This window comes from Bison bison, unplaced genomic scaffold, assembly GCF_000754665.1.
Source record: "Bison bison bison isolate TAMUID 2011002044 unplaced genomic scaffold, Bison_UMD1.0 scf7180017864203, whole genome shotgun sequence".
Classification (NCBI taxonomy): Eukaryota; Metazoa; Chordata; class Mammalia; order Artiodactyla; family Bovidae; genus Bison; species Bison bison.
The window spans coordinates 2,952,620-2,964,654 of record NW_011494775.1 but is presented as its reverse complement, the minus strand read 5'-3'; the positions used below and the strand labels follow the sequence as shown (position 1 = coordinate 2,964,654).

The following is a 12,035-nucleotide window of genomic DNA, read 5'->3' as shown; positions in this document are numbered from 1 at the left end:
TCCCCTTCTCCTCTTGCCCCCAATCCCTTCCAGCATCAGAGTCTTTTCCAATGAGTCAACTCTTTGAATGAGGTGGCCAAAGTACTGGAGTTTCAGCTTTAGCATCATTCCTTCCAAAGAAATCCCATGGCTGATCTCCTTCAGAATGGACTTGTTGCCTATAAACATGGTGAATTCACTAATCAGGTGGTCAGGTTGACCATAGGAAGACATCATAATCTTGTGCTGGGAACATTCCCCTGCCGGACTTCTCCCTTGTAAAGTTTCTTTTCCTTGACTCTCCTGGAAAGTTCCAAGATCGTGGCTGCAGCAGTTCTGCAGCCTGGGAATGCATTATGTGTTCCGGAGTGGGAAGCTCCTCCTGCCAGATGCTGGTGTTTACCTGTGGGACTAGAGAAATGGCCTTTCAGGCTGCATGGTCTTCTGGATCACATGTCCCCACCACGGGATCCTTGTTCCATTCATACCCCCTGTTTCCTTGGAGCCCAGACCAGCAGAGAGGCCACGAGTATAGACATGGGAGCCTGGGAACTGACATCTGGCTTGGCTTCTGCCTGCTCTGGGTCCCAGAACGCTGCTCCGGCCCTGCTGCCAGCAGGCATTTATCTAACAGCTGTGGTGGCAGGCGGGCGTTCCTCTTAGCCACAGCTGCCCAGAGGAAGTTAGCACAGGCTGCCCCGTCAGGGTTTTTGCCCTGATTCAAGGACAACTTCCTGACCACAAAGGATGCCAAGTGGGAGTGGGGTGGTTCCTCCCCTGGAGATCTCCAACACAGAGAGACAAACACCCCCAGGCTGGGCTGGCACTTGAGTAAACTCAGGAGGAGGCTCTGGGGGTTCCTGGGGACCTCACTGTCCACCCTCTTCCCCTGCCTTCCTTCTGGGTCACTCAAAGGTTGGGGGTCTGCAGGGGGCTGCTGTTCCCACAGACTTGGTGGCACAGCTTTTGATTAGCGGCGGCTGGTCCCCACTGAGTAACCTCCTCTTACTGTTCAGGTTTTGCAAATATTCCTTGCTTTCTTCTTCCCTTTGGCTCTCCTTAATACCCGTCTTTCCTTCTGCTGACATGTACTCATTAAGCCCCTGCTACTTCCCTAGTGTGTTCAGAGGAATAGAGGAGAATAAGTCAAAGTTCTGTCTTCACTGGCATTTACATTCTTGGGGGACACAGACAAGAAACAGACAAGGCCGTCACAGATGGTGCTAAGTGCTGTGAAGTCAGGCGGTGAGTGGTGAGCAGGGGAGACCCATAGGGTCTAGTTGGTCCAGGAAGGTCTGTCTGGAAGAGGTGACTTTTGAGCTGAGGCCTGAACATTGGAAATGGCCAGTTATATGAGACATGGGGACAAAAGCTAAGTTGGTAGAAGGGAGAGGGGAAGTAAGGCTCAGAAGCAGGGCGAGCAAGGAGGCCTGCAGGACTGAGTGAAGAGCACTAGGGAGCCAACAGGTAAGGTAGGAGCGGCCAGGCTGGAGGGGCCAAACCCTGTGGGGCCTTGGAGACTGAGCGAGGACTGTGGCTTATCCTGATAGCAGTAGGATGCTTTTAGAAGAGCCATCTGCTTGCTCTGTAGAGAGGAGTTATGTCATCCTTACGCTAACAGAGCTCACACAAATAATCATCACCCAATGACTGAATTGCAACATGAGGACAGCAAGCTGTGCAAGTGTGTCTAATAGAAAGGTACTTGTTTTCATCAGGGGGTAGTAGGGGGGGCAGGCTGGGGTAGGGATGGAGGGCAATGCCAAGCTGACCATCTAGAGAAATGACATTTCAGTCAAAGCCCAAAGAAGGAATAGGAGTCAGAAAAGCAAGGGAAGGGCAGAGGGAATGCTGCAGGTCCAAGGCCCAGGGTTGGAAAGGAGGAAAAGAGGGCAGCAGCCAAGGATGACCAGAGTGGGCAGAGCTCACCGGAGGGATGGGGAGAAATGAGCCCTGGTTCGGTCTTTACATCTGGGGCTTCTGCAAAAGCCGGGAGCCCTCCAGAGGGGCACTGGTGAGACCTCGTGTGCCTCTAGTGTGCGGAGATTCCCAGAGCCCTCAGGGAACGCCCCATCTGCTCTCTGCCCACAGGCTGCCGTGGCTGCATCAGGGCTCAACACCCTGCTCGAAGGTGACGGCCAGTACACACTCTTGGCCCCGACCAATGAGGCCTTCGAGAAGATCCCTGCTGAGACCCTGAACCGGATCCTGGGGGACCCAGAGGCCCTGAGAGGTGAGCACCCCGGAGCTGCTGCTGCTGCCTCATTAGAGTAGGCAGACTGAGCCCCAGGCTGGTTCTTGTCCAAGTAGACGTGCCACCTGTCATCCTGTCCCATTGCTCCCAGCTGGCCCTGTTTCCGCAGAGGTCAGAGCAGAACCCTGGTCAGAGGGGCCAATAAGGAGTCCAGCAGCCTTGTCTAGGGGGACAGCTGGGCTGAGGAAGGATGCATTGCTGGAGGTCCAAAGTAAGGTCTGGCCAGAGTCAGGAAGAGTTAAAGGCCCAGATGATCAAAGCCAGGGCAAGGCTGCCAGCGTGGGCAGCAGCTTGGAGATGTGGGGAGGGGGTGGTCTGTCCTGGCATCTTTGAAATGGAATCATCATGCTGACCCTTGAATTCTTCCTGTGTCTGGCCAAGGGCCTCAGGGATAGTCCAAAATTATAATTAAAAACCAGTAACAGTCAGCTCTTGATTCTTCTTTGCTTCGTCTTCATTCTTCATCCTTCCTCACCTTCTCAGGCTGGTAAGTTAGGTGGAGCATTGGTTACTCCTAGAGGAGGGTGAAGGACCAAGCTTGTGTGGGAGGTTAGAAGGGGAGGCCAGGCTCTGCCACCCTTCCCCAACTCCAGGACTCCTAAGACGCTGCCTGTGGGTCCCCGAGTTCCCTGCAAAGGGAAGTAGGCCCCCAGTCCCCTGTGTACCCCAACCCTCCAACCACACTTGCTCCTCCCAAATATAATCCAGGGATGACTTCACTTCTTTTGAATCTATTTAAACCCACCTTTGAAATGTGCTGTATAAAACGCCTAATGCATTTCAGACACCCCATAAATGTAAAACGTTCTCCTTGCAGCTCTATAGGGATGGAAAAGGGCACATTTCTAAAAGCACAGATGGGGAGCTGTTGTGTCCAGACATTGTGGGGCCAGGAATCCAGGCTGCCAAAGTGAATGCGGTCCAGGTCAGGGAAGGTTAAGCCTAGTTGGTGTGACGGCTTAAAAGCAGGTCATTGGAATCTGATGTGCTGAGTGCATTGATGGAGATGCTCCCAAGGTCACAGGGATGAGGAAGGCGGGGGGTGGGGGTGGGGGTGGGGTGGCTCCCGCAACCTGAGGGTCCTGAAGGCTTCCTAGGAGATGGGACTTGGGTGCAGCGCAGCATTTTAGCTTTTTATTTAGAACTGTTTTCCCCCTAAAACATGTTTTGTACCAAGTACCTTTTTATTTTTGTATCAGAACACCTTCTTATAAAGTGAGAAAACTCCCCAGGTTTATCCCCTTTGCACTCCTGCCTTTTCCTGCTCAGGAAACTGCTCAAAGCCAGGGCCCGTGTGAGGGGCTGTGGTGGCAAGTGCCAAGGCAGGCAGTCCTGGTCCACCTTACAGAAGGCTGGTTATTAGCGGGCTAGCAGACAGGTGAGGAGTGGCCCTGGGGTGGTGTGCCCATTGGCAGACTGGCTTCCAGCCTTGGCCTGGCTCACCCTCTCGTCATGTGCCCCCACCCCACCCTAGCCTTCCCTTCCTTTCCGGAGAAACTCAATCCCCAAGGCCTAGTTCCCATAGCAGTCTTGCAGTCCTTTGTTTTCCCCACTGGCTGAAACGGGTCCGTGCTGGTCTTCTTGGCCTTCAGCACTTGTGCTGGGTCTCAGAGCTTCCTCCTGTGTGTGACACTGTGGTTTTGGTTCCCACACTCAGGACACATTGAAACTTGCCTCTGTGTTGAGAACACAAGACAGAGGGCCCCCATGACCCCCAGTCCCGGAACGAGCTCTGCCTGGCAGGGGCTGGCCACATCTCCCTCCACCGTTCCTTGTAGCCTCAGCACCCCCAGCCCCTGCCCTAATGCCAAAGCGGCACTTGAACAAGCACGATTCTATTTTTGATTTACTGGTGGGGTGAGTGGGGCAGCAGAGACCATGGCTTGCTGATCACTACCCCCAACCTCTCGCAGACCACAGCAACTAAGCAGACCCTTGTGTTTGTGATTGTCATTCAGTCGTGTCTGACTCTTTGCAACTCCATGGACTGTAGCCTGCTAGGCTCCTCTGTCCATGGGATTTTCCAAGCAGAAATACTGTGGTGGGTTGCCATGCCCGTTTCCTGGGGATCTTTGTGACCCAGGGATCAAACCCGGGGCTTCCACATTGCAGGCAGACTCTTTACTGTCTGAGCCACCAGGGAATTGGGTTCAAATAAACACAAACAAGATCTTCAGATGATTCAGAACTTTCACATGCTACAGTTTTTCATCTTTTCCTACCACACTTCATTTTTATGAAAGATCAGTAGATAAAAAATATCCCACGGTAAACACATTTGAGGTTTTCCATCCGGGTGGTTCAGATACACATAAGAGAATTCACCCTGAAGTTCAGGTGCGTGCTGTGGGCTAAGTTGCTTCCATCACATCCGACCCTTGTGACCCTGTGGACTGCAGCCCGTCAGGCTCCTCTGTCCACAGAATTCTCCAGGCAAGAATACTGGAGTGGGTTGCCATGCCCTCATTCAGCAGATCTTCCTGACCCAGGGATCAAATCCACATCTCTTACCTCTCCTGCCTTTGGAGATGAGTTCTTTACCACTAGCGCCACCTAATCACTAGCATTTGTTGGGCATATACTCTGTCGTCAGGCACTGTGCTGGGTGCTTAGATTTAGCTTCATGTCATCCTTACACCAGCCCAAAGAGATGAATGCTGTGCATGCTTCCTGTTGACCAGTGAGGAAGTTGAGACTCAGAGAGACTCAGTGACTCGCCCCGGGTCCCACAGCTGCTAAGTGGCTGAGGTGAGATTCGAACTCAGGCAGTCTGACCACAGAGCCCTGGCTAGTTTTAGAGGCTAGGCTAGGAAGTGAGGAGGAGAAGGATCCAGTCTGTGTGGTGCCCCAGGCTCATCTGATTGTTAGCCTCAGAGATGATGGAATCCTCCCAGTTGTGGGCAGGCAGCGAGGTGACACCTGAGGTCAGCCTGGCTGGTACTGACTTGACCTGTATCCTGTTCGGCCCCCAGATCTGCTTAACAACCACATCCTGAAATCGGCCATGTGTGCCGAAGCCATTGTGGCAGGGTTGTCCTTGGAGACCCTGGAGGGCACCACACTGGAGGTGGGCTGCAGCGGGGACATGCTCACAATCAACGGGAAACCCATCATCTCCAATAAAGACGTCCTGGCCACCAACGGGGTGATCCACTTCATCGACGAGCTGCTCATCCCTGACTCAGGTGAGCCATGCCTCGGGGGCCTTGGCCTGTCCGGTCCTCTGTCCCCTGTGCCACCCATGGTGGTGTGCCTAGGGGAATTCAGGGATCTTGGGAGCTGTTTCCCTGCCTGCACCTGGCTCACAGCATCCCAGGAGAGATGGCCTGGGTACCTGGCAGGTTTTGCCAGATTGTGAAGAATCTAGAGCTGCAGGCTTGGGAGTCCAGGCTTTATCTTGTGAGCCGGGGAGAGCCATGGAAAGTGTCTAGGGAGGCTCAACCACAGGAGCCTTTCAGAAGCTCTGCCTGTTCTGGTTGGGCACAGAAGGCCATTTGCTGACCTCAGAGCGTTTGCTTTCTCAGTTGTGCCCAAGCATCCTAGGGTCACTGGCCCAGGGAGAAAAGGATGAGTGGACTTTGGCTTGGGTTCCATTCAGCATCTTTGTGCCATCTTGGATTTCCAGGGAGTTCTACTCCTAAGAAATGAAAGGATTTCACAGAGGAAAAACCAACCCAGAAGAAAGCTTTCCATGGGTGTGGTCACTGGCATTGTCAGCTCTTCAGAAGCCATGGCACAGACCATGTGCTTTCTTCCTCCCCAGCAGCAGACAAGACCCTGACCAAGAGCTGGGACAGAGGCCCCCTGCCCACCCGAGCCTCATTGCACTTCCCCATCAAGCAAGGTTTTCTGGGGGACCATTCCCCTGATGTCACAAACCTTCTGTGCCCCAGCAGTGTTTTAGAGGGGTTGTTGACTCAAGAGATGACATTCCTGCTGATGTATGTCATACTCTGGGGTGGATGAATGGTAAATGAAAACAGTACTTTTAACTTTTGAACCCACTTTCTCCTTCCTTGTAGCCAAGACGCTATTTGAGTTGGCTGCAGACTCCGATGTTTCCACAGCCATTGACCTTTTCCGACAAGCTGGCCTCAGCTCTCATCTCTCCGGAAATGAGCGGTTGACCCTCCTGGCCCCCATGAATTCTGTCTTCAAAGGTATCATGGGGAAGGCAGCCTGGCACATGTGTCCCTGGGGGCAACCGCCCCTCTGCTGTCACCTTCGCGGCACCCTGCCAGATTTATAGCTCCCCATGGACCGTTCGTGCTTCCAACCAGCTCAGCCGAAAGCAGATGTGACTTCACCAGAAAGTGAAGAGGCACTGCTGTTTCATTTGGCAGAGCAGAGGATGCATGTGGGGATCTGGTCCTCGGAATTGAAGTGTGCGTCTGTCGGGAAAGCAGAGTGCTCCCTTGTCATTCTCTTTGCGAGGTCGATTGCCACTGTGACAGTCGGGAGGTCATAGTGAGGATACAGCTGAACCATGGCCATGGAGAAGGCAGAGAAGGGCCAAGTTGTGTCCAGGCCTTCCCTTCCCTCTTAGGGCAAAATTCCAAACACACTTGATGAGCTCGAACTTTTTTTTTTTTTTTTTAATTCTCAGAAGATGCCAGATGTTAAGGAATATTGGCAGCCTTGCCGGATTTCTCAGTCTCCACTTCCAAAAGGGGGATCAGGCTTTCTGCTGCATGGTCTCTGATTCTCTTCATTTCCAGAGTTAGTTTCTGGACCTGACCACGCCTTCTCTTGCAGATGGAACCCCTCCGATTAATGCCCGGACAAAGAATTTGCTTCTGAACCACATGATTAAAGATCAGCTGGCCTCCAAGTATCTGTACCACGGACAGACCCTGGACACTCTGGGCGGCAGGAAACTGAGAGTTTTCGTTTATCGTAATGTAAATTCTGGGTCCTAAATCACGCTGTTTCTTTATCTCAGCTCCAAGCAATGGAAGTTATATTAGTGTTTAAAAAAACAAAAAAGTGCTTAATAAGTAGGAGCTTGCCTGAGAACTAGTTTCTAATAAGGAAGGAATGAATTTTAGAAAGACTATCTGATATCAAAGTATCAAAATGGGGTTTTGCCAAATGTGTCTAACCCCCTTTTGTGGAGGCCTTTGGGAATGAATTGCACATCTGACTGGCCTGGCTGGGTAAGCAGCTGTCCACCCTGACCCCAGAGTGATGAACAAAGGGAGGAGGTGTGGAGGGTTTGGATCCTTCTTAGCTTTTGTGAAGAGAAGTCACCTGAACTAACCATACAGCCCTCCTTGATCCAAAAGCTTCTCTTCTCTCTTCAACTGTTTCTTCTCTCTCTTCAAACCCACCTATTACCCTGGCATAGCAAACAGGAAGTACAATACAACAGCCCTTGCTCAGGACCAGCCTGCACCATTTGGCTAAAGATGGTTGTCATTTGTTCAGATCAGTAGACTGTCACTTCATTTGATCACTGTCAATGGCCCTCTCGTGTCACATAATAATCTCATGATTAACCCTGTCTGTAAATTTCTTGGGGCCTCGATGGCTCTTCTTACCTTAAGGAACACCATTTTTATTTTTTTCTTTCTTGGAGAAAGCACATCCTTTTATCCTAGTCTTAAGGCTGCAACCCATATATATTCACTGATCTCTGTGGATGAAGCCACCACCATATGCCCTGAACAAATCGGGAGGCCCCTGCTTTGGGTAGCGGGTAACCTGGCCTTTCTCTGCCCCTTTTACAGAGCCTGTGCATTGAGAACAGCTGCATCGCAGCCCATGACAAGAGGGGGAGATACGGGACCCTGTTCACCATGGACCGGATGCTGACCCCTCCAATGGGGACTGTCATGGACGTCCTGAAGGGGGACAATCGTTTCAGGTAACTGGCCCTGTCCCCAGGGGATTTCTGCCGCATGGTCATGCTAGGGCAGGACGCTGGGTGCCAGTTGTCTGTCAAGCTTCCCACCCTCAGAGGTTTAATGAACACTGGCCATGCACTGATGTGACCTCCCTGGCCAGGGATTCAGAAAGGATGAGGGTCACCTTGAAAGCTTAGGTTGAGAAGGGTTGCTTCTGGAGGGTATTCTTCAAGTCCATGGGGACAGGGAGGGGCTGCCCTTTTATTCCCAAGTTCAAGGAAAGCTTCCCACTTCTGCCAGGGAAGCCGAGCATGCCTGGCCCTGTGCCCATAAGGAGTTGCCCTGTGAAGCGTCAGCTTCCAGGCCCTGGCAGTTTCCTGGCCTCTCCTTCCCAGACTCCCTGCGGCGCTCTGTTTCCTTGCCTTGCTCCCTCCATTTCTGACCTGTTGACTCACCACTGGGTGCCGTGACATCAAGTGGTTCCTGCCACCGAGTTCAGCCACCTGCATAAGAACCTGGGAGACCACCCACCCTTTGCCACACCCCCCAGCCCCAAGAATCACATCCCCCAGGGCCCTTGTGGCTCGATCAGTCTGTAGGTCAGTCCTGCTCTGACCTCTCCCTTCCTCCTTCCCCCTCTGGCTGATGACTTATGGCTTTTCACTGAGCTTTGCATTCATGGAGAGGAGATGCAGACTGGGATTGCTCCCTGTTTGTACAAAACCCAACAAGGGTGTGAATGCCAATGCTGTGGGCTCCACCTGCCCATAGTGGTGCGGGATTTGGGCACATGATGACCCCCTGCGCCCACTGGCAGGTGACATGTTCCGTGTGTGTATCCACAGCATGCTGGTGGCCGCCATCCAGTCTGCAGGGTTGACCGAGACCCTCAACCGGGAAGGAGTCTACACAGTCTTCGCTCCTACCAATGAAGCCTTCCAAGCCTTGCCCCGTGGAGAACTGAACAAACTCATGGGTAAAGACCCACCTAAGTACATTTGTCAACTTTTCTAAAGTAATCATATCGGTCAGGATTCCAGCAGGAGACCATTGGCAAAGGGTTTGACGGAAAAGAATTTAAGATTATTTGCAGAGGTGTGGGCAGGGTTAAGGGACCAGGAAAGGGTGATGATACAAAGGGGTGATAAGACCTTTTGATGTTTATCACTGCAGACCTGGGGGTGCTTGAGGAAGAGGGTGACTAGGGGAGGGCATGACCCGGGAGACCCTAGGACGAGGGGCACAGGACAACCACATACTGCTGGGGTCAGAGGCATGGCAAGGGGGCGTCTAGGTGCTACAGCCTCCCTCAGCAACCTCCTGGCAGCTGGTTGCATGAGGACAAGGGAGCCTGAATGATGCATTTCACAGTGGTCAGCCTGTCTGGGCAGCAAACAAGATGGAGAAGAGTAGAAAGGAACGGAGGGTAGGTGACAACCAGCCCAATCAGCAGGCATGTCTTCCCCTGAGGATCTGTGAGGAGCTGCTCATGAAGCCATTGCCCTACACCACCATGTACCCCTCCTGGAGATGAAAGCTTTACCAAGAAGCTAGTCAGGGCCCTGAGCAGTTGAGTTGGGATGTTTGAGAGACAGCCTAGTGGTTAGGAGCTTGGGCTCCTGGATTACCCAAAAGCAGGTCAAACCCTGACTCTGGCATTTACCAGCTAAGTGACCTCTAACAAGTTGCTTAGTGTCTCTGGGCCTCAGTTTTCCCATTAGAAAAGTAAGAGTGGTAAGAATACCTTGCTTAGAGTGTTGTGAGGATTCAATAAACATTGCCTGTGGTGTTGAGCACGCGTCCCCCATCAGTAACGGCATCACGGCCATGATGATGGGAGGTGGGGTGGGCTTGCGGTGTGTATGCTGATGCGTGCCTGGGAACCAGACTTCCCCCCCAGCATAGAAAGGTGAGCCTGAGGAGGAGGAGGAAGGACCTTGGCCAAACTTTGGGGCCCATATCATCTATACCACCCCCCGCCCCCACTCCTGAGTGGAGAATAGAAAGCTCTGACAGCTGTGAACTGAGTCTGTGTCCCATTCAATTTTCTTTACTGCTAAATGAATGCCTGTGTCTACAGTGCTGACATGTGTTCCAGAGGAGACAGGAGTTCATTCTGAACGTAAACTTTCCATTCTCTCTCTGTTCAGCAAGAGTGGAATATTCCCCAGGTGGCCCAGCCTGCTCGGCTTGCCTTTCATTTTCAGTTGTGCAGGAGCTGAGGGAGGGCTTGGGCAAGGCTCCCCAAACGTGCCCTCCCCCAGGCTTGCAGGCAGGATTAGACCCCAGCATGCCGAGGGGTGATGGTGCCCATCCAGGTGTCCGAGGTTGACCCAGATGTTAAAGATCTCTAAAGGAGGAGATCCCTCCCACCCCAGGAGCCAACTCAGCTCGGCACCTCCAGGCTGTATTTTTGTGGAAGAGTAACTTGTCAGCTCGAAGCTGTGGGTGTTTGGAAATCACTTGGTACCTGATGGCTCCATCCCATGGCACTCATGTGAATTTGTCAATAACCAAGTGAACTCCCCACAGTGCTTTCAAGCTTCCTCTGTTCTCAGTTTCAAGATGCTGAAAATAGCCATCCATGAGCCCTGGGGGTATCCAGCCACTTGGCTGGTAATATGAGTATTGGGGAGGCCATGACGAAGCTGCAAGGGCAGCTGGCGGCTTTAAGAATTGCCTCCCACACTTAATTGGGGAAATGCCTGTGCACCTTTATGAGCAATTGGCTGCTTTCCCCAGTTGGTGGAGAAGCTGATGTGGGCTGGAAAGAATGCTGAGACGTGATGAGGAGGGACGCCGTGGAGGGATACCCCCCTCGGCCCTGACCTCGTCGGCTCCATAGCTCCTCCAGACTGCAGCTGTCGACTCTTTTTAAGTTCTCCCTTCAGGAAACAGCCGTCTCAGAATATTCATTTGAGGGCAGAATGTGTAAACATTTCACTGCTGTGTTATAACTGTTGGGAGCCATGCTGATGATGAAATGTCTCAGATGCCGGTGCTGGAAAGACCCCTGGCTTTCCAAGCAACTATTTAGTCATGGAAACATGAGTCACACTCATAGAGGAGTATGGATTAACTCCTTCTCAACATCGCAGAAGCGTGTACTTAACCTAGCAGCCCGTCAAATGCACGAGTAGCTTCATGGCCACTGTCATATGACTTGTTCCCCTGATCATTATGCAAATGATGGAGTAGAGGGCTGAGCAAACAGTAGGTGCTCAATAAGTGCTTATTACCTGGGCAGGGGGTTCTCAGTTACAGGGGTGACCACCTGCATCTTCTCCTTTGGGCCCTCCTTGACCACACCAGTTACCAGCCTTAGGATTAACTCTGCTTTCTTTTCCCACACACCTGCAGGCAATGCCAAGGAGCTTGCCAACATCCTGAAATACCACGTTGGCGATGAAATCCTGGTCAGCGGAGGCATTGGGGCCCTGGTGCGGCTGAAGTCTCTCCAAGGCGACAAGCTGGAAGTCAGCTCAGTGAGTGTGTGTAACATTTAAAGGGCTGGCAGTGCCCTGCCACTGGGGCTCTGGGACACAGCTCATCCCAAGGATGGCATTAGACACACGCTGTGTTTAAGGTGCATCTTGAATCTCTGAGTGCATTTTATCAGAAAAGAAAAAAGAGTCTTCCGAAGAAATTAAGGGAGATTGTGCTTAGGCATGAATAAGCACTTCCAGATTTGCAGGGGAAAAAAGCATCTGATTGGCATCTGAGAGAAGCTATTAAATATAACCCCCTCTTAAGGAACTGATAAGCAATACTTACATGTCTTGAAAGATCCATTCCCACTCCATCACCCCCAAGTCCAGGGCCTCACTGAGCTGTACCATGAACCTAACCAGCCCAGAAGAAAAAAAAAAAGAGGCTTTTCTTCTGATACTTGATCTGTGCCCCTTCCCTCACTCTGCACATTGATGATACCCATTCCCCTTTGGGGCCGCCTTAGA

General features: G+C 52.1%; 1 protein-coding gene across 1 annotated transcript in view; it reads left to right on the top strand.

The window, feature by feature from the left end:
- Positions 1–12,035, top strand: part of TGFBI (transforming growth factor, beta-induced, 68kDa) — a 34,289-nt gene that overhangs the window by 18,329 nt on the left and 3,925 nt on the right. Inside the window, exons 7-13 of the mRNA XM_010844479.1 lie at positions 2,071–2,212; positions 5,206–5,418; positions 6,256–6,393; positions 6,989–7,134; positions 7,963–8,099; positions 8,925–9,055; positions 11,440–11,564. Of these exons, the coding sequence (XP_010842781.1) occupies positions 2,071–2,212; positions 5,206–5,418; positions 6,256–6,393; positions 6,989–7,134; positions 7,963–8,099; positions 8,925–9,055; positions 11,440–11,564 (1,032 nt within the window). The remainder of the gene's footprint in view (positions 1–2,070; positions 2,213–5,205; positions 5,419–6,255; positions 6,394–6,988; positions 7,135–7,962; positions 8,100–8,924; positions 9,056–11,439; positions 11,565–12,035) is intronic.